Source organism: Rhipicephalus microplus, chromosome X (genome assembly GCF_043290135.1).
Source record: "Rhipicephalus microplus isolate Deutch F79 chromosome X, USDA_Rmic, whole genome shotgun sequence".
Taxonomy (NCBI): Eukaryota; Metazoa; Arthropoda; class Arachnida; order Ixodida; family Ixodidae; genus Rhipicephalus; species Rhipicephalus microplus.
The window spans coordinates 367,826,517-367,849,238 of record NC_134710.1 but is presented as its reverse complement, the minus strand read 5'-3'; the positions used below and the strand labels follow the sequence as shown (position 1 = coordinate 367,849,238).

The following is a 22,722-nucleotide window of genomic DNA, read 5'->3' as shown; positions in this document are numbered from 1 at the left end:
CTAGTGGTTAAGGTACTCGGTTGCTGACCCGCAGGTCGCGGGATCGAATCCCGGCTGCGGCGGCTGCATTTCCGAAGGAGGCGGAAATGTTGTAGGCCCGTGTGCTCGGATTTGGGTGCACGTTTAAGAACCCCAGGTGGTCGAAATTTCTGGAGCCCTCCACTACGGCGTCTCTCATAATCATATGGTGGTTTTGGGACGTTAAATCCCTCATATCAATCAATCAATCAATCACACACATACACAGACACACTTACTTCACCCGCCAACTTGAGCACACTTTCAAACCCAAGAATTACTTTCTTTCAGCCTACCCTTACCCTTACGCCAGTATAGCGTAATACAACAAATATACCTGTCTTACGCGTCCTCCTCTTCAAAAAAACAAAAACAAAAACAAAATGCACTAAATAGAGTTGCATTTCTCTCCCGTAGTTAACCTCCCTGTTTTTTCCACCTTTGCCCTGTTCCTCTGCACTCTTTAAAGTAAGTAAGCGTATTCCCCAAGTTTTTACGATATACTTACTAGTCCCAATATAAGCACAGCGCTCGTTCTATTTGCAGGCGGTAAAAACTTGGACGTCATATAAGCTTCGCTTTCGTGAGTAGAACGCGATGGCGTACAGATCAAGCCCCGCTCGCAATGCCCTCTCATTCGCCTGCCATGCAACGCTTCTCGGTGGGTGCGTCAACCGTGCAGCGAGGAAAGCGACGGCTTTTGTCTGCGATCGCAGCGGAACAGGGCTCGATTTCCCGAGGTCAGAAGCACCACCTTCGGAATCCGTTATATTTCTTGCAGGAACCGACAAGCATTCTTTGAAGTGCCTGTTTTGTTTTATTTCTTTAGCGTAACGGAAAGCTTACCGGCCAGTATAGGGAGTTTCAGAATAAGGTTTGCCGGCGCTGCGGGCGTTGTCGGCATAGCGGGCATCATATGAGTTTTAGAATAACATTTGCCTCTCCTAGGGAACAATCTAGGGGCTTTAGCTGCCCTGAAAACTCAAATGCACGGAAACTACCCATAGCCTCGACACCAGCGTTTGCGGGCCGCACACGCCGCCCGCTATTTCGGAATCTCTGCGGGTGGGCCGCGATTGGCGGCTCGCGTTCGACGCATGCGCAGTTGCAGTGACCGCATCGCAAGGGCTCGCGGTGCGCCATTCTAAAACTCCCTAGTGAGTCTAATGACGTAATGGGTAAAGTGAAAAACGCCGCTAAACATTTGTAGGGAGAGAAAAGACTTTATTGAACACAATGGGCCGGCAGTTTGTTCTCGGTGGCTTTAGGTGGCGGCTCGTAGTCCTTAGACTCGGGCGACATCCTCGGCCTGTCGGACGGCCCAGAGTTGGTCGTTCAGCTCTGGGCTTTGTAACTAGAATTTTTCTATCTGTAGGGAATATGAAATCGTGTACTCACATGCTGCAAACAGTGAGCGCGAGAGCGGTTCGTGTGGAAGGGTGGTGGCCTTCTGAAAATGCGTGCACTACGCGCGCATGCGCCGTGGCTCGACTTGGTCCACTGGTGGCCGCGACGGCAGCGCCACTTTTCGCCGTGCAACCACTTTTAACTCGTGCGCAGCACAGAACTGAGCGGCGCTGGCTAAAGAAAATTACACACATACTCCAATTTTTAAGACTTGCGCGCATGGCAGCATCACTCTACGCTACCACGTACAGCAAAGTGATCGACTACATGGGATATTCCATAATCTAGCTTCAAGGCTTTTCTGCTAGGCTGTGTGACATAATGCTTTCGTTACTTTTGAGCACGGTTTAAAAAAAATAAATCCTAGTTACAACGCAAATAGAATGCTGGAATCTGTCACCATTGGTGCTCTCATTTCTAATATGATCTATAGTCACATGGTCTGGCCAGTTGTAGGTGCCTTTAAGCATGAACTTTTGTGTTAAGGTTTCAATGAGTCATGCAGAAAGTTTGTTAATTTAGGGTCACCTCGAATGCCTCAGTGAAGCCACAGTCCCTGGTGAAGCGTTAACTACGAAAAAAATAGCTAGTGAGGGAGGGAGATATCTGCAAAGAGTCGCATGCATGCACTCCCGAAGTTTGGTTGCTTTGCTAAAACTGGAGGCCAAATTCACAAGACTTCTTTTTCGTGAGTGTTTGCCAGTTGGCCATCCGGCTTCGCTAATTATATATCCGGGATAGTGATTGGCTGAATCGTTCTTACACAAAAAAACTTAGCGTAACGTATTTTAGTGAATGCGTACTCTGGTTTCCCGTAAACAAATGTAAAATGAAAGTTCCTTTTTTAATTTGATGAGACAAGCATCGAAGGCCCCCAAAACAAAACTAGAGTTCGCTCACCAACTCATTCGCTCATGCATGTGTTCGGTGGTTAATTGTTATTTCCTCTTTATTGCAGCCGGGGAGAGCTGAGCAGGTGCTGGTACATCCTCCTTTCCGGATCGGTGTTCATCAATGGATCCATGTTTCTCCCGAGGAGCAGGTGAGTCATTGAACATCGAGCACGCGCTCCGCATTGGGCTCCCTCGAGCGATCCGAGGAAAGCCGGCAGCGTCACGAAAGGGCGCACTGCTCTCTCATCGTTCATTACACTGTGCGATCATCGTCGCCAGGAAGAACTTCCCTCAGGTGCGAATGCGCTATTCCTACAGCTGCACCACATGAGTACACCGCGAATGAAAAAGAAGGCAACGTAATCTCTCTCTCTCTCTCTCTCTCTCACACACACACACACACACACACACACACACACACACACACACACACACACACACACACACATGCCCCGCCGCGGTGGTCTAGTGGCTAAGGTACTCGGCTGCTGACCCGCAGGTCGCGGGATCGAATCCCGGCTGCGGCGGCTGCATTTCCAATGGAGGCGGAAATGTAGGCCCGTGTGCTCCCACTACGGCGTCTCCCATAAGCATATGGTGATTTTGGGACGTTAAACCCCACATATCAATCAATCAACGCACGCACACACACGCACACGCACGCACATGCACACGCACACACACACAAACGAAGACCGCCCGTTGCAGCGTCATCGAAAGTAATCTCGTCTCACATATATGTTCAAGCTGAGGAGAAGTTAGCCGTTGTCGGCATGGCTCTTGTCTTGTTTTCTTTTTTCTTTCAAGCATCTTGCCACTCCCAAATATGCCAAATAAATCGCGAACACCAATCCCGATTTTCATTTTGCGCAGCTTTAAAGCGCATTCGAAAGATGGAATTCAGTCAAGTGATTCGGTGTCCAATGTCAAGAAAATGCTTCGTACGCCACGAAGAGCAACATGTCACGCGTGTAAGTACGGCTTAAGATGGAGATAAAGCTGTCTGATCTTGCCAGAAAATTACCTCCATATATTTTTTTGTACTTTCCTTAACGAGAACTCCTATTGAAGAAAGCATACGCTACAACTAAGCAAATAACTTAAGTCAATTAATGAGTGTTCAGGCTTTAAACCAGGTTATTTTCCCGGGAGGGGGAGGTAAAACCAGCAGCGTGGGCGTATATTTTGTTTGAAGGAGATCGAAACAGCGCTTTCAGACAGGACAAAGTGAAGACGACTCACACGTCACTGACTAACAACCAAAGTTTATCTCCGAGAAACTTGAATATATAGGAAGCGGAAGTTTGCATAGCGAAAAAAAGAAGATAGCAGAAAGACGATATGTGGGGTTTGACGTTCCAAAACCACCATATGATTATGAGAGACGCCGTAGTGGAGGGCTCCGGAAATTTCGACCACCTGGGGTTCTTTAACGTGCACCCAAATCTGAGCACACGGGCCTACAACATTTCCGCCTCCATCGGAAGTGCAGCCGCCGCAGCTGGGATTTGATCCCACGACCTGCGGGTCAGCAGCCGAGTACCTTAGCCACTAGCTCACCGCGGCGGGACAAGAACGCAGAAAACATACATGCATGCATGCATACGATGCTGCAGTGCATTTTCTGCCCGTTGCTTATTTTTCTGAATTTATACGCCCGCATTGGTTTGTTATGCGAGCAAGGAACACAGCTCACCCATTGATTGCCACCGAAGTTCAGAAAATTTCTTTTTGGTATTCGATGTAATGAGAACCACACACGTGCCGTGACAACACATCTTCAGCCCAAGGGGTCTATAGCATAGACCGAACCATTCTCCAGGGTACATACGGTTCTCTTATTCAGCGGGCGCCTTTCACTTTTCTGACTATGTTCATTTCCAAGATCAGTTGTTATCGACGTCATATGGACACCCCGATAGCAGTCCCAATTCTCGTATGCACTCGGACAGACTGCAGCACGTACGTTATCGCGTAGTGTATATGTACTTGACGTCACTACGAACACACTCACGTGAAATCGTGTGGAATGGCATGTATAAATATGGCTCACGCACTTCGCCCTCTTCGTTCGAATGTCAGGGTCGTGATTGCTTCACGTCCTGGTTGGCAAGGGAAGTTGGTCAACATGCGCGCGCGCATCGTGGCGTGGATTGCTCGCGAGACGAGATTCTCGGCACTGCTGCCCCACATGTCGAGAACGGAATAGACGAGGCAGTCGGTGCATGGCGAAGGATCTGAAACAAGGTCGTGCAACGCGCTCGTTGCGAAGGGCGTGACCAGAGGGGCCTCTCTCTTGAGCGACGCTTTTTGCATCTGCCGGAGGACGGCGGGGAGTTTGGGGAGGTTTGCGATAGCGCCGACATGCGCGTTCACCCAGGCACCGTGGCCCTAACCTCGTCGTGGCACGCATTGACGTTTGCTCCCGTGGTCGGCCGTGGTGCGCGCCCGTACAGGGCTGCAGCACGCCTCCTCCCATCGTGTGTGGTCGTAGTCACCGGACCCACGTCCGCGTTCGTGGCCACACCACCGCAGTGATCGACGCCACCCGCTGTGTGGGTGGGTGGCCCCCTTGATGGAAAGGGAGAGCCGAGGAGGAGGTGCGTTAATGGAGTAACGAGAGATGTGAGGGGCGGGGAGGGGCAAACAAGGAAAGTATAGCAGGGTGAGGGGTAAATTCACTGCGCACGCGTGAAACCACCGCCGAGTGTGTAGATTGAAAGTTGCAGTGGCGTCAACTCTGTTCTCCCGTCCGCCATTAGTCCGAGCCAGACATTTGACCTCACCAGAGAGTGGTGTAAAGAGTCTCTTTTCTGCATAGAGAACATGTACTATTCTAATTTATGGCAGTGTGAGGTTTCGTTTGTCATACCGTTTTTGCCTTTTCGGCTAAAAAGGGGAGAAAAAGTTCGTGTGCTGTTACCGTGGGTACAGTGTACATACAGTATTATAGTTGGTTGGCGGCCACAGCTTTCCGATTTATATGCGCCGAAACGTTATCTTGTCCATATATTGGTGCGTCCTTTGTGCTAGAGCGGCCAGGGAAAGCATTACGCAACAATAAACGTTAGTAATAAAACACTGCGGCATTGCTGTGGCATGCTTTGTGAAGTGATTTCGCGTAGGATTTCTCGTTACGGTGCAAACATGCATGCCAGAAGCAAAAAATTTTGAGCAAACGAAAAGAAGGTACCATGTATGTAAGTGCTGTTTGGGCTTAATGACAGTATACATCATGGGAATCTGACAAGTGGATTGTAAGTAGTAGGGAGATTTGCATGCCTTGGCACTCCAGTTAGTTTATTTAAAGCAGGCTTTCAGATAATTATTACATGAAAAAAATATATATATATATTTTGCGACAGCATTTATCCCGGCTGCGGCGGCTGCATTTCCGATGGAGGCGGAAATGTTGTAGGCCCGTGTGCTCAGATTTGGGTGCACGTTAAAGAACCCCAGGTGGTCTAAATTTCCGGAGCCCTCCACTACGGCGTCTCTCATAATCATATAGTGGTTTTGGGACGTTAAACCCCACATATCAATCAATCAATCAATCAATCAATTGCGACAGCATTTAGAATGGGAATATTTTTACTATATTCGCTGAATGTACGTCACTAACATACGCAGTTTAAGTACTACAGTTGCATAATACGCCCTATATTCAATGATAAAAACGTCATTGAATGGTTTTAGGTGATATACGCCACAGAGCATGCTATCATACTAAAAGATGCATATAATGATCTGTAGCTGTAGATGGCGCGTTTTTGTGAAAACTAAGATGGCTTATTCAAATGTGTTGCACAAAAGGGATTATCTCTAAGCATTCGAAACGTGAAGAAAATGTATTTGTTTGCATAATTGTGCTCATGCTTATGTTGAATTCAGTACCAGCCTCAAGAAGCTCAGTACATGCAGGAGGCTCGCAACGCCAATCGGGATACCACGCTTGCAATAAAACAAAACAAAGACAATGTGTAAGGCTCTACAGAAATGAGAATTGCAAAAAAAGATGACAATTAGAAAACACAAGCTTTCTGTTGACACTCTTGAACGAATCTGAAAAGCACGGCTGGTATGTGAGAAGCTTTCAGTATTTGTGAAGCGCATCAAGTGGTGTGACGTCCTTGAGACGCCCATGTTCCGGCATACTTTAGCCTCTTCTTTTCTGATGAGTCCGTTCATTTCCCATTCCTCGTCCTCGGGGCAGGCGATCACACCCTTCCACGAAATTTTGCCGAATAGATGGGCCCGTATAATTGCGAAGGACAGGCGCTGCCGTGAACGACCTCGTGAGCAGCGGCTCTCGAGTGTGGCTTGCACCACCGCGAACGTGGTGTAGCGTGTCGAATACGCGAAGCTACACAGCAGTGACGGCGAGAAAGAAAAGCAGTTTTGCAACGCTTCGATTGACGCGCACGGACCCATTAGTAGGCCAAGGCCTGTCCCGCGGGGTGCGCCACCACTCCTTGGCGGCCCAGAAATAACCCTTGCGCGTGCTCGGCGCGTGCGAAAGCTGCTCGTGAAATTGGTTGCCTCAGGGCTTTGCCGGATAGTGTCTTTCTTTGTATAAACACGGGACAGCTTCGTTTCTCGGCTTACATGAGATTGATTGATTTGTGGGGTTTAACGTCCCAAAACCACCAATTGATTATGAGAGACGCCGTAGTGGAGGGCTCCGGGAATTTTGACCACCTGGGGTTCTTTAACGTGCACTCAAATCTGAGTACACGGGCCTACAATATTCCCGCCTCCATCGGAAATGCAGCCGCCGCAGCCGGGATACGAACCCGCGACCTGCGGGCCAGCAGCCGAGTACCTTAGCCACTAGACCACCGCGGCGGGGCTTGCCTAATTGTCGACGCAGAGTATACATGCACGTGTGCCAGACTGTGCAAATATTGCAACAGAAAAAAAAGAAGTAAACAATAAAGTCTGCTGAATGCCACGTTTTGCTATCGTCATAATGAGTGCTACCGTATTTATTGATTGTATACCGTTGCTACAGTGACACAAGAATGTTGGCCGAACTTCAAAATTAAGAATCAATATCAGAGGAATTATTACAGCGAAATCTCGCTCGTACGAACGTCGGTTTAACGATATTTCAGAATAACGAACTTTCAGAAAATCCCCGGTGGTTTTTCTATGCAAAGATCTTTCAAATAAGCGAACTTTTGAATAGCGCCTATTTCAATTGAACGAACTTGATCTGCGGAACCGGGCTTATCATTGAGGTTCATTCAGTGAAGTTTTACGCTCTGCAGTACTAGCGTCGCCGATGCGTGCCGCGCCCAGATCACCCATCGATGGGTGGCGATGCGACATCTTTTGTGCATGCAACCACTCCTGAAGGAACCCACTTCTCGTGAGTGCCGTCCCAGCAAACAAATTCTGGCACCGCCTCTGATGCGCAGAGCTATTAGTTTTGAAAATTATTTTCAGTGTTCGCATGAAACCGCAAAAAGAATCATGCCACGAAGAAGCTGTAAAGGTCGAGGCAGATCCGTTTTCTGTATCTCTAACCGAGGCTGTCGGATATATTAGAAAGTTGCGTGGATTCGTGTGACAGCGACAACTTTTGCCAGGGCTATAGTGCGCATAAACGAATACTGTCCTGACAGATTTGTCTCTTCTGGCGCTTTAAGGGCGCCGGTCCTAAAATGAAAATGACAGAACTCATTTCGAACTAAATTGCATTTCACATGCTCGATTTGATTTCTTCTGAGCACGATGCTGCTTTGTATTGCAGTGAATATGCAGTTTAGTGAACTCTCAGTCAAGTCAACTAATCCTTTGGTCCATCGAAGTTGACTCAAGTGAGAGTTCATTGTGTAGCTTGAAGGTGACTAACGTCCCATTTTTTTTTTATAATTCCTACCTTAAAAGGCCCTTGAACCACTTAGTGTTCAAAGAAGAGATAGATGTTTCTTTCTTTCATTACCCTTTCTGAAGGTGCTCTCTCCTCCTCGCCACTTATGTCTTCCTAAAACACGTGGACAATATGTCAGTCAGCACTAAGCGTTGAGCCTATCTGGATGTTGCTTCTTTCGACTACACGCTGTTATCTCCATTCGATCTGTCGAAAACACTGAAATACGAAGTTAAATCAGTTGATCGCCGGCGAAAGTCATGCGGGACACGACAGAACGGCTGTGCGACTATACTTGGAAAAGCATGGTAGAAGACCAGTAGAAGACTACTGACATGCCTCGTATAAGGACCAATCAAGAGCTTGTTTAAACAGACGCCTGTCGTGACGTAAGCAGACTGTTGGTGCCACAAATTGTGCCCTCAAGTCTGAAAATGTCAGCAGTCAATAACGCCCCTCGTTTCTTATACTTTCACAGCTTGTTTAGGGACCCTACAAACGGCAGATGTCCCATCCGCTGCACATTCTCCCAACTTCGCCCATTTAAAGCATTCATAACAAGAGATCAAACAAGCGCGTGCCACTATAAGACATTGTGTATGAGTGCTCGGAACGTTTGCAAGATGCGTTGCTCCGTTTGTTAAGATAGCCAAAGGACCACAAAAAAGAAAAGGTGCCGACTGACGCTGAGCCGTAGGAGAGCATGCGTTCTGGAATGTATCGGAGCTCCAAGTGCATGCAACTCAGTCATATATAGACAACGTTTCTTCGGCCTCCATAGCACCGAAATCCTCGAAAACGTTGCACGCTTCATCTTGTCGGCTGCCTAGAAACGCCAGCCGCATTTGTCGAGGAGCGCTTCCGCCTTTTCGTCAGTTTGAGACGTGGAATGCGATGCGCGCGGTTCTTCAAAGGGCCCGTCTCGCCTTATCACCTGCACTTGTGCAAGGTCCTGAAGTTCATACGTAAAAGAGCAGCAGCTCCTGAGCGCAGTGTTTGGTCTTCCGCCTTGCTCAGCTCTCGCTGTTTCCTTCAGAGGCACCCATGAACGATGCTGCACATACTTTCTCTCTTTGACGGCACAGTGGACTTGTTGCTGTTGCAAGAGGTACACCCGTCTTTGACGGACCTTCTAGCAGCTTAATGCAGACAGAGGTAGCTGTTTGCACACGATTAAACTAGTATGAGCAGCTCTTGTCCCGTCATATATATATATATATATATACTTCGCTTGCGGGGTGTTCCACTCTAAAAGGAACATTATTAAATTCACCAAAACTTTATTCTTTTCGTTGGGGGAGCTTGTTCATCTTAGAATAAGGAAGCACTAGCGCAAACGGACGTCCACAAGAGACACGGCACGTACATGCGGCGCTTGTGCTTACACGTCATCTCCCTTGTATAGGGGCATCTTTGTGTAAGTACTTGTTCTATAACAAACTCCTTCAGGCGCCGTGTGTACGACAGTACAAGTAAACTTCTGAGGCGCGTCCCGCACAGTGTGTTTCCAAATAAATGGCTTGAAAGGCAGTTTGCACATTCGTGGAGGCCTCCTCAGTGGACAACTAACGCTCGTTTAACTTCATTGAGCTGTGCATTGCTGCGAAGGATCACATTGCTGGAGAGGCTACATTGTTCCACGATCGATCGACGTGCCGCGTTCCAGGACCAACGTGAGAAATGTGTGTATATAAATAAATAAATAAATAAATAAATAAATAAATTGCTGGAAACCAGTGCAACCAAAGAACAAACTTTTGTAGCTTATAATAATTTGGTTCTTTTTATGCAAGGACTGAACCTTATTGATTATAGGACAATTAGAAAGGACTGTTTAATCACACGCTAATTAGCATGAATCACTGAAAGACGAGCAAAACAACACATTTATTCATTTTCTATCTAGGAATGTTATACTGCCTGTCTAGGAATCATGCAATGAAAATGTGGTGCATTTCCAAACAGCACGCTGTAATTCGCGCCTGAAGTGTTTAATCAGTGGCGTGCAGAAGTGCACATGAGCGGTGGACTGCGTGCAAATGAAATAGCGTTGTTAGTCGCTAGTGTCAATAAAATGACACCTTTCGTGCATGCATATCACTGACCTAATTGTGAAACGAGACTTTATCGGGATTCGCAAAATGTTAGTTCTGCGAAGCCTCTTTTTGTGCGCCCTTACGACGCGCCTTAGCGTGCGATTCACCGGCACTTGTGTTCGCTACCGTTCCTATGAATGAGGGTGTATAAATGAATTCATACTCTGTCCTTTACCTCATTCGTAACTACAAGTAATTAGCGACAAATATTACAGTTTGGTACCTAAAGTCTTCTTCAAATATTGAAGGCAATATATAAGTTTCTGGCGTCCTAAATACCTCATCGAATTGTCTACATGGGGTCTTTCTGTTCGAAAGTTTGTGTGAATAGAACTTACATAGTGCGCGAGCAGTAACTCGCGGTTAATGACCTCGACTGACACTCTTGCTCAATCTTGCTGAAGTGAGCTGGAATATTTTCGTGAATCTCGACATACTGGTGGTTACTCGGTAACCTGAGAGCATACAATGCAAAGTAATCTTTTTTTTTTAATCTGTGTCCTTGTAAAGACATGTGATAAATAAATACAGCGGTTTTTTTTTTTTCGGTGGATCTTTTTTATAGCAGCTGTATGTCGCTGCAGACCTTTTTTTTTTTCATCGAGTAAATTGTTGACGATAATACTTTTCTTTTAGCATGTTTTCTCTTTGTGTTCGGGAGGCTTCTTTTGGTAGTTTATTTTATTCCTTTTTAATTAACACGCAAATGTGATCCACGTTTGATTGCTAAATTGCAGTTTCTTCTTGTTAACTAGCACCTGTTGTGGACGAAATAAAGTTCTTTCACTCACTCACTCTTGGCGTCACTTGTTTAGCATGTGACATTTTATCATCCTGCGTGATTAGCGTTTCAAGCTTGTATTTTAGAATGGCCTGAATTTTCGCTATTCCGCCCTACAGTGGGTATGTGTCACATCTATTGAGACCACCATCACCATGAACACTTTTCTTATTTTGGAACGTTGGGAACGAGCACGAGAACGCTATTTCTTCGAGCACGAGAAAACGGCTATGCGGTGCGGCGGTGAGACAAGAGAACCAGGTTTGCAAGACTTTTTATTACTTATAACCGTCTTAGCACTTCACAGCCAAGTAGCGCCTAAGATGCTTTCATTTCGTAATGGCAAGGTGGCAGCTGGGAGCACGGAGTAGAGGCCTTATCCGGTTTCCAAGTCCGAGCCCAGGGGACCCGAAGGGCCTTACAACTGGTCATGATATGCATTTGAAACCAGTGACAGTTCGACTGAATCCAACGGTGACTCAGCCTAGTCACTGAACTGCGAAAACCACTTGGGCTGCACCTAACTGGCTGCTGAAACCTGGTCATTCGATAGTCGCACTTCCTCTTCGGATGCGAACATCCATGTTACCAGCAACGATTCTCAACCGGTGAATTCTTTTCGTCCATTCGTGAACTACCACCTATATGAAGCTTTGTTAAAGTATAAGCATTGCTGTTTTACCGCGTTAGTTCGATGTACAGTACACTCCTGTCTATAGAAAGCATTGGTGTCGTTTCATTTAAGGTGATGTTCAAATGTTCACTGAACTGCGAAAACCCCTTGAGCTGCACCTATAGCTGCTGAAACCTGGTCATTTGATAATCGCAGTTTCTCTTCGGATGCGAACATCCATGTTACCAGCAACGATTCTTAACCGGTGAATTCTTTTTGTCTATTCGTGAACTATCACCCATGAAGCTTCGTTAAAGTACAAGCATTGCTGTTTTACCACGTTAGTTCGATGTAAAGAACACTCCTGTCTATGGAAAGCATTTGGTGTTGTTTCATTTAAGGCGATGTTCAAATGCACGATAATTCATATTGTGATAAAGTTTGCGTGCATCTTTCAATCGACCGAACCGAGATGTCAAATATCTTATCTTTAGGAACACCTTTAGTCCTTCATGAATTCGAATTTATTGCTGTTATAGACCAGAATTCATTATGCGTGCTCTAAGCACAGGTGGGGTGAGGGTAAAATAATCTGGCCTATAATTGGCAAACCACGCATTCGGCGTTGCATGAGACGACCTTCGATATGTCTTCGTTATTATAGAATATATTAGCGTTTTCAGGCTGTCGTGTTCTGAAACGCAACAAATAAATGACAATACTGTGGAATGCTGAGGACAGGGAGTGGTAGATAGCGCTTGCTTCCAACTGGATTTCAATGCAAAATGGGCTTATACATGACGAGAAAAGGGGAATACAGGCAGGGAAGATGGACGGGCACATCAGAGAGCAAACATGTTATCACAATTGCCTTGAAGCCAGCGTTGGTAATAAGTTTAATTATTCCACAGTGCAATGGAGGATGCGCTACCACACGCCACCCAACTCATTTATCGATTGCACTGTGATCACTCTGCCTTCCCCCTAATCTGGTAATCACTGTAAAAAAAAAGACCTTCAAACTTAATTTAACTTCTCGAGCCATGGTTTTATTCTTTGTAGTAACGAGTGATTACATAGGCAGCTACAGATGTGTCGATGCGCATATATTAAGCTTGCTTTCTTTAGTTGGTTATTGTGTCCTGTAAACCTCTGTGGGGGAAAGTATATACCTTGTTTCAAGCTACGCGTGACACATAATATGTTAATGAACTTTCTTTTTTTTTCTGCTGTCGTAGATTTTAACTTGAGGCATGGTTCGTTTTTGGTAACTTAAACGAGCGCAGCTGCTACGCTTGTCCTCGTGCCGTCGGCCAGTGGAACAACCATCCCGGTGATGTCACTTCACTTCCTAACCGTGGTGCTTTTTTCGACAAGCTACAGGTATGCTTATATGGCTAATGACGCTTCATCGCCGAACTGCTCCTGTTTTCACGCTGTTCACGCTTTTGTACTGCTTTACCACTTTCTAGTGCCTAAATTGTGATAGTTTCTTTCTTTCTATGCTATTCTTTATTATATATTTAATGTCATCTTTTACCTGTGTTTATCTTTTGTTTATTTTTAATTTACCTTACATAACATAATTGTTTCAGTTTACGTCCCAAAACCACAGTATGAGTATAAGAGATGCCGTAGCAGATGCCTTCGGAAATTTGACCGCCTGGGGTTGATTAATGCGCACCTAAATCTAAACACACGGGCCTGCAGCATTTTCGCCTCCATCGAAAATGCAACCGCCGCTGCCGGAACTCCAACCCCCGGCTTTTAAGTCAGCAGTCACGCACCACAACCCATATACCACTTTGGCGAGTTACCTTTCATTCGTTCAACCATTGATGCTTAGTTATGTCAATTTTTATGCAAATTTTTTAACTGAAGGCATTTTTTGTGATTGTAGTGCCTTTAGGCCATAGTAGTTAACAGCTGTTAGTATTAACAAAAGAAATAATCATTAGTAAGTTGTAAGAGCCGCTCAGCAGCGTGCTTAAAGCTGACGAAACGGGTCAAAGCGCTGTAAGGTGTTGATTGGACATCGCGTCTCCCAGATTGCGTGCCCTGTGGCACATATCGCACAGTTATGATCCTGAAACAGGACTGTATTACTCACGGAGGTGTATTTTACATTCCAAGTATTTCAGAACCGTAAACGGTCTTATTAATTAATTAGGTTTTCAACTAATCGTCTTACAACTTACCAATTGTAGCCGGTGAGTTCGCGAGCCATATTCACTCAGAACAGCTCTACAGGATGATGCCAGTTTTAAAATATTAAATTCGCTGCGAAGATTCGTTGTTGCTTTTTCATTTACCTACTTTCAAATGAAATGCCGTCTTAAGCATTGGAGCAAGAAAAAAAGTATACTGTAAACATAGAACTGTTTTTTTTTTTGTCGTTACACTTCAGCATTGCCCTATACAAGCTTATGGCGTGCTCAGCATACGTTCCAAGCAGGTAGTTACTGTGTACTCTACTTATACTCCTCTTTCATTCGCTGTCGTGTTGTATTTACCAAAATGATAAAAAAAAAGAAACCCCGGGGCTTATGCCCCGCCACATTCCAAGGCTAGCATGCAGACTTCCGCTTCCCGCAATATATAGCTGTGTTTGTCCGTCCGTGAATACAATGTTTCTCTACTGTTGCATTTTTCGGCCATGTTTATTTAGCAAACTCGAGGCGGAAACGTTAACGGCCGAGTTCTGCCTGGTCGAGGAAGTTAGCTCCTCTCGCACACGTTAGCGAGATCCAAACGATGAAAAATAAATCGGGCCCAGACTAGCAGGTGGCTTTTTTGTTTCCGCGTGCTTGTTTATGAGCGCGTGCGCTCATTGTCTCTTGGACACAGTATATGGTTGTTCGTCATCGTATAGAGTATCTGTAGAAGATAGACCGTCGCTTTTTTTAAATTTCATTTGGGAACTGTGTCATATGTTTTTAAAAAAGGGAGAGATATACACTAGCCGTATCAAGCTTAAACAGCAAAACTGGTTGATCTTTGTACCTTAACAAGTCCTTATTGGCTGATGCTAGGTCTTCCCTTGGCACAGACGGAGTAGAGTCGAACCACAGCCTGTCAGGGGCCGTGCAAGAATGTCCAACCTCCAGCGCCGCAAGAAACGTGCAAAGCTGGCGGTGGCGCACCGACCTTTCGTCGCTCGTACAACTCGGCTCACGCGGCAGGCAAGCTCGACGCGGTGGCTGCGCCGACTGTCTCCGCCGGTAGGAGCGGCTCATAAGCAATGGCGCGGAGCGTCTTTACTCTATAGCGTTAAGAGCTTCGCTCTTAAGAATACAACGCGAACAATTGAATACGAATTGAAAGGCTTACGGAGAAGAATAGATAGAAAAAGAAAGCACGCGCTATCTTCTTGTTCCCTAATGAAAATGAATTTTGAGAGTCTAATTTGCAGCTAATGCACACCTAATGAGTCATTAGATTGACACTAGACCTGCAAAGCCTAATGTCTCTTAGCATCAGGTGTGCAATGGAGACTCGGATGACAACATGCAACAGGATTTCTGATCATCAAAGTACGCAGATTTTCCAGTGCGTGTCCTAATGTCAAAACACGATTTGATTGAATGATTTGTGGGGTTTAACGTCCCAAAAACACCATATGATTATGAGAGACGCCGTAGTGAAGGGCTCCGGAAATTTAGACCACCTGGGGTTCTTTAACGTGCACTTAAATCTGAGTACACGGGCCTACAACATTTCCGCCTCCATCGGAAATGCAGCCGCCACAGCCGGGATTTGATCCCACGACCTTCGGGTCAGCAGCCGAGTACCTTAGCCACTAGACCACCGTGGCGGGGCTAATGTCAAAACACATCACAAAGTTTGCATTAATCTCTTATAGCCAACAAAAACTGCGTGCACGTTAAAGAACCCCAGGTGGTCGAAATTTCCGGAGCCCTCCACTATACCGCGTCTCTCATAATCATATGGTGGTTTTGAGATGTTAAGCCCCACATATCAATCAAAGCCAACAAAAACTCAATTTCTTACTACTAAATGTAATAATCGCGGGAATTATAGATCCCAAAACCACTATATGATTATGAAGAACGCCGTAGTGGAGTGCTTCAAAAATTTCGATGATCTGTGCTTTCTTAACGTGCACCTAGGTCTAATTCAATTACTTGCTGATCTCGACATTCACGTACATGTGGTCTTTCGGAAATCTAATACACTAAACAGTTTGTATTCCCATAGATTTTCGATCATGTTTCAGTAAATATAACATGAAGACATGAAGAGAATGTGTAAATAAGCTACATATTAATAATAATAATAATAATAATAATAATAATAATAATAATAATAATAATAATAATAATAATAATAATAATAATAATAATCCAAAGTCTCTTATGCATTCACGTAAGACAACTCGAAGGCGACAGCCATCTCTTTCTTTTTTCCAATAAGTCGATGTGTTCATCCTGCCGCCCTTCGAAAACTTTCTGCAACTAATGTGGTTATGCATTGCCTCCCCGGTTAAATATGCCGTTTTGCGTAGCCAATCAGCCCGCCAGCCAGCCAGCCAGGATTGGGTGCGATGTAATATGACTTTATCATGTGACACTATAATGACACGTCATCTCGTGGTGATTATTTTTTGCATGCATCTATTGTTGCCTACAGTGCAGGATGCGAGACGCAGCCAACGGTCAAATTTTACATTTATTGAGGCATCTAAGTTGTGATTTCATTATTAATCAATGATTTATTATTTACTTATTCATGTAGCGTGCCCAGAAACAATTATAAGGTTGTACATGTGCATCTAAAAACAACAACAACAATAACAATTATTATTATTATTATTATTATTATTATTATTATTATTATTATTATTATTATTATTATTATTATTATTATTATTATTATTATTATTATTATTATTAATGATGATGATGATGATGATGATGATGATGATGATGATGAGATATTTGTGCCAGAAGCGCGATGCGAAGGCAAACTTTGCTGGGGCATTCAGGGGTGCTTTCCACCACCTTGCGCGCATACATTTTGAATATGTATTTAAAACTAACAAGCATAGCGCCGATCACTTACGCTGAAGCGGTAATCCAAACAGTTGCATAGACGCGCCAATTTGCCATTTGCATGGAGGGGGATGGTTACATTACCCGATCAGTGGGCACCGATGATTGATTGATTTGTGAGGTTTAACGTCCCAAAACCACGTTATGATTATGAAAGACGCCGTAGTGGAGGGCTCCGGAAATTTCGACCACCTGGGGTTCTTTAACCAAATCTGAGCACACGGGCCTACAACATTTCCGCCTCCATCGAAAATGCAGCCACCGCACCCGAGATTCGATCCCGCGACATGCGGGTCAGCAGCCGAGTACCTTATCCACTAGACCACCGCGGCGGGGCTCAGTGGACACCGAGGGCAACACAGGAGATAAACTCATCGTATCGTTGTAGTGAGCATTTGAAAGCGTATTTAAATATCAGTCACACTTTTACAACAAAACTGCGGCTGGGAGCGGCAGCTGCCAAATGTGTGCCCCTCTCTTCCCTCCCCGCCACCGGTAGGTGGTGGAGAGTGAAGGCGTGATGGAGAAAGAGAGAGAAGTTTTAATGAGCATTCATGCCACCCACCCCGCCACCGTTTTGCTGTCACAACCCTAGCTGTCATGCAGAGACAGCGGCTCACTACGGTAAAAAAAAACAACAAAAAAACAAGGGAGAGTAAAAAAAGGAATCCCTCGTTGATATCGGGAAGGGGGGGGGGGGTTGAGCAGGCCAACAGTCATTTTGCTCTATGTATGCCACGCCGAAACAAAAAAAAGTTCGCCCGAAAGGCGCGGGGAGGGGGGAGGGCAGAAAGGGGTAAAGGACTCGGTGTGACAGCCCCTGGCTAGGCCACTGCGTAGAGACGTAAAGCAACGGACACCCGGTCAGATACCTTTCTTCTCTGTAGAGCAAGAATGCATGCCTCTCATTCTTTTCTGCACACGAACAAAACCGCAGCTGCAAAAGCATTGCCTCTGAAATCTGTACTTATTAGCCTTGTGTTACAGAGACTCAGAGATGGCCATCGCTTTTGACTTGAGTTGGGAAACCTTTTTTGTTATGCAAAACAAAATACATACAACTGCATAACTACATATAGTGCAAACTAATAAATTAGAAAGCTTCATTTGGCTTGAAAAGTTATGAATACACTTGATTGTTATTGTAAAATATTTGTATGGTGATACATAAGTGCTGCCACCTGCACACTTATTTTTGTTAAGCTTGTAAATCAGCAGTTGCAACAGGCCTCGTTGTACTGCAGGCTCACTACCAGCTTCACCGAAAAACATGTGCTGGAAGTCCGCGCTTACATAATTGCCGTATTGATAGATATTGCTTGCATTGTATACTTATGCTCCTTTGGAATTCGCCTACAGGAGGATAGTTTCCGCGTGCCAGGAAGTTCTGCTGCTTTGATGGAGTGGCGGACGATGACTCGCCGTACGTGTCCGCTCCAAACAGCCACATCGGACGCACGCCTTGTGTTCGCTCTGAAAAGTGATTTCTTCCTCCATTTATCGATTACTCATGTTGTTCGCGTGATTCAGTGTCCAGTGTACTTCTGAGGACAATCCACGACCCCTGCTGTGACAACAAGTGACTGATGTTATGCGAGAGCGTGAGCTTTTTGACGGGCGACTGAAGAGCGCTCAGCCAATGTCAAAACTTCGGTAAGTTGAAGAAAGTCGCTGAACTACGTAACTGGATTACTTCATTGTGTGACAAATGGTATGCAGGAAGCGGTGGCCCGGGCGGCTTGTTGGCACAGCGAGGATGACGAACTAGAGTACCGATAGGCAGGTATGTTTTGAGGTGGCTTATTTTATATCAACGTAAGAAACAGACGCTGTGTGCGTTGATTGCATGTTTTAAAGATTCGCGTTGCGCTACGTGATCTATCCTTCGGTCATGCAAGCCTCTTGTCGTGCTGTTCTTCCTTGGCTGTTTGCTGCACGAGATTATCCTTTGATCCCTTGTCGCCCTGTAAGAGTGTCTGCATTTAAACTAACATACTGGTGTCGCGAGAACAGTTCACGTTCACCCAACTCGATAGTTTGTGCGTTTTTACGCGCAAAACAATCACACGACTAGGCACGTAGATAGAAAAATGCACAGCCCTGTCAAGCACACACGAAGGATGTTTTCGTGGCTGCGCTCCGAATCCTTGTGCCAAAAATTCATGTAATTTCTCTGTGGTTAGAATTTCACCCTAGCTGCCTCATAAATATTTTAAGAGAGCTAACTTGAAGAATACGTATTTTAGCAATATACACTATGTGCCGAAACTAAGAGTACACTCCTACCACTGCATTGAAGTTATGTCGATATCGAGTGTTAGTAGAAGAATATATGAATTCAATTTAGTTAATTAAGCTAATACATGACACCCATTGTTGCAATATTTGTGGGAACTTTTCTTAGCTATATACATCTTTGTTTTATCCTTGAAGCATACCAGGTGCTCCATCACAAATAACTTGCACTGTGCTCATAAACTATAATTGTTGCTTGATTGTGTGGTGCTTGAAGTTGTATTTTTGTGCTTTCTTTTTTACTGTTGTACTGTACTGATAGTGTTGTACTGATATCGCCTACTTGCTTGTGTGACGAGGATGTAAACCTATGTGTAGCATTCAGGGATTTAGTATTTATTTTGTTTTGTGAGGCAGTAAATTAGAACCAAAAAGATCTTATTCATATGTTTCCAGATGTTGACAGAAAGTTTCAGAATATTAATATTTTTGCGAAGGGCTTATGTAATAAAAGAACTCCTACAGATAGCTTGTGTGAACAAAAGTCAAACTACATAGGAATTCCGTTCAGAGTACCAACAGTTTGTTTCCTGAATAGCTTACATTTATGATGTAATACAATATGTATGGCTCGCTCTTACACACGCCGTGTGCGCATAAACCATGCGCTCTTTGCAAATATTGTTTCCATCATTTAGATCACCCATACACATGTGCATGCTCTGCATAGTGTTATTACGTAGTTTTCTGAATGCGTAACATTCAGTGGCACTCTGTCAATTGTCAGCAAGAAGGGGCTAGTCCAATATTGCCTGTTCTGATTGTGCCATGATCCCTTTATTCAAGGATTTGCCCTTTAATGTATCGGTATACACTTTGCTAAGACATGTTTGGTACTCGCTATCTGTGTGTGATATAACCTTTGTTGTGGGTGAAAGTAATCTTTTGTGGTATCTTTTATGTATGTATCAGCAATGGCAGCTGTTCATGGTCCTGGCACAGAGGACAGGTTGCAGTGCACGATTGGAGCAATCTTCGTGCAAGCCCTAACAAGCCTTATCAAGTGGTAAGCATTTCTTTTTGTTACCACAGAGTGATAGTTCGGACACATAGCACCTATTCAGGTATAGCACACACTGTCTTTTAGCTTAGGTGTGGGAAGCCTATCTCCTGCACTTCAGTGCAGTATTCCTTGGACGTGGAACATGCATCATTTGGTTTGTAATCCTTGAACATGGAATGTTGTCAGAGCCACCGTTGCGACATTTCGAGGCGTCTTGATAATGGAAACAGCTGTTCCTTGTCACTGCTGTCTTGAGCAAGGCAAGAGTTCTTGTTAAAGGGTTGCTCAAGGGAAAACATTCGGCATTTTTTGTTAAACATTAGGTAATATTTAGCTCAATATAACACAAGAATGAGACCAGTGCTTTTTAAACAAAATGGGTTATCGCAACGGAAGCACAAAAATTTACGGCGTGAGGCTCACCCTGTATTTTTTTCAGTCTTCAGTTGCAATTCACAATTTTATATAAAGTTAGGGCATGTGCTGCGTCCTCTCTCATGGTCTTTGTGTTACATTGTGCTAATTATCACACAAGTTAGAAAGTTGGCTGCAGCGACATTCCCTCTTATAGGATTTGTTGGTCTTTACAAGTTTCCTCCATCAACATCTATTTTGTTTGGACTGCCATGAAACTGTGTGCAATGAAATCTTACTTATAATCATGTTTAACTTATTGTCGTGATGATTGCTTTTACCCTAAATGTTTTTTTAGTGGAAATAAAAGATTTCTTTAGGATCTTTTTTTTACAAGTAGAAGTGTCATTCATTTTTTGTGCTTTTTAAAGGGACAGCAAACAACAATGAAGCCTTAAAATTTAAATGAATTTAAATAAGCACACTTTTGCTATGTGCACATTCTGCCCCAAGAATTTGGCGAATTCGTGTTTAAGGAAGTTACAGGGGTTGTTGTTTCAGCTCATTTTCAAATTTTCACATGTATGAGCAGATTTGTGGTATTTTTATAAGTTGTAGTGCAATCTTGTTTTAAGTAACATCATGCAACATGCTAGTACCTATTCCTTTCTAACAAAGCCTTCTCAGATAATCGTTATGCCTGAGAGTTTGATCATCTGAATTAGGGACAGCTTTTCTTGGGAGACAGCTCATACTCATGATTCATCACATTTTTTGGAACATGTTCCCACTACAATCTATGAAAATACCATGAATGTGTTTATGTAACACAGCTCACAAGACATGGAGGCCTATCATACAGAGAAGTGTAATCTGTGTGATAGTGCCTTGAATAGCCTCGTTGGACTGCAAAGTTTAATTGCTGAATGAATTCATGCTCTTTTGGAAGTACAGTACTCAGGGATTGAAACAGGACACTCGGAGTGTGTCGCCAGTGGTACATGTGCCGCCGCTTGTGGGTGCGCATAGAACCAATGTGTTGCGTTGTGGTATAGGGCGATAGGGGGAAGACCTATGGAGCAGGACTACTCCTTTCGATTGCCACATTGTCCGCCTGTAGTTCACCACGTGTACACTGCCAAGGCAGCACTGCAAGGCTCACGCACATTCGCATGTCAACCTAACTGGCTCGCCGCGGCACACCACGTTTATCGCCACGCCAGCAGACGACCTTCTCATTCTGCGTGCTTGCATGGGCAATGCAGGATGCATGCTGTGCAAGTAAGACGCAGGATTCAGTTAGTAGACTGCGCCTTGTGTGCATTTGTAGACATGATAAACATCTGCACAAAAGCATGAAAAGTTTACTTGAAAAGTCATTGTTTTGATGCTGCATAGAAACAGGCCCCTGGCCGGTGCTTTCCTTTTTTGTCGTGACAAAAAGCTTGAAAAACTTTTTATGCTTTTGTGCAGTTATTTATCATGTCAACGAGCGCATTTCAGGCGCGACATCCTAGCGGTATCCAATTTCTTACTTGCACAGCCTACGTGCCCCATCGTCAAAGGGCGCCGATCTAGAGCGTCATCTACTTGCGTCATAATATAAATGGTTCGCACCGTCCCCATCGATTTGCGTTGCATGCATGCAAAAATGCGCGAGCCTTGCAGCGCCACGCTGGCAGTGTGCACTTTGTGAACTAAATGCCAACTCTTTAGCGACCGGAATGAGTAAGCCTGCTCCGTAGCTATTTTTGCCCTCACTCTATACAACAGTGCAACATCCTGGTTCCGCGAGCACCCATGAGCAGCGGCACATGCATTGGCAGCCACGCCCACGAATGTCCTGTTTCAATCCATGAGTACTGTACATATATGTTGATCATACTGGGCATGTTGGTACATACTTGGGAGGAAACAGGAGTGCAAGCAAATACATGGACATATCCTCTGCATCCATTATTCTTTCTGTGACGGCGTCTTAGCTCATGATGTTTTTCACTCCTGAGTGTAAATTTGATTTCTTCGCTGAGATCGTACATAGACTCTAAATTGTATTATCTCTGTGACGTGTGGGTTCAGGAGATATTTTTGGCATCTGCATGGTCTAAAATAGTCATGAGTTCAACACTGTGATGTGCTCTTTCCTTAAATACTTGATTAACGCAAGTGTTTGGTCGGGTTGGTAATTCATCACCTAGAAAATTTTGTAAGGTACGGCAAAATATCAACAGAGAAAAGGGAGACGACACAAAGTAGTGCTAGTTCCTGTTGCCGCCCTTTTGATTGTGCATGTTTTTTTCTGCTGTTGAAATTTT

At 44.7% G+C, this 22,722-nt stretch overlaps 1 protein-coding gene across 6 annotated transcripts in view; it reads left to right on the top strand.

Annotated features, from left to right (window-relative positions):
• The window catches only part of LOC119161094 (rap guanine nucleotide exchange factor 2), a 720,936-nt gene that overhangs the window by 151,476 nt on the left and 546,738 nt on the right, over window positions 1-22,722 (top strand). For 4 of the 6 annotated variants that reach the window (XM_075879936.1, XM_075879935.1, XM_075879938.1 and 1 more), the window contains one exon: window positions 2,384-2,467. In XM_075879936.1, coding sequence (XP_075736051.1) covers window positions 2,384-2,467 — 84 coding nt within the window. Of the gene's footprint in view, window positions 1-2,383; window positions 2,468-12,914; window positions 13,067-14,732; window positions 14,905-22,722 lie in introns of those variants that run through there. The other 2 variants (XM_075879939.1, XM_075879937.1) reach the window with 2 other exon arrangements.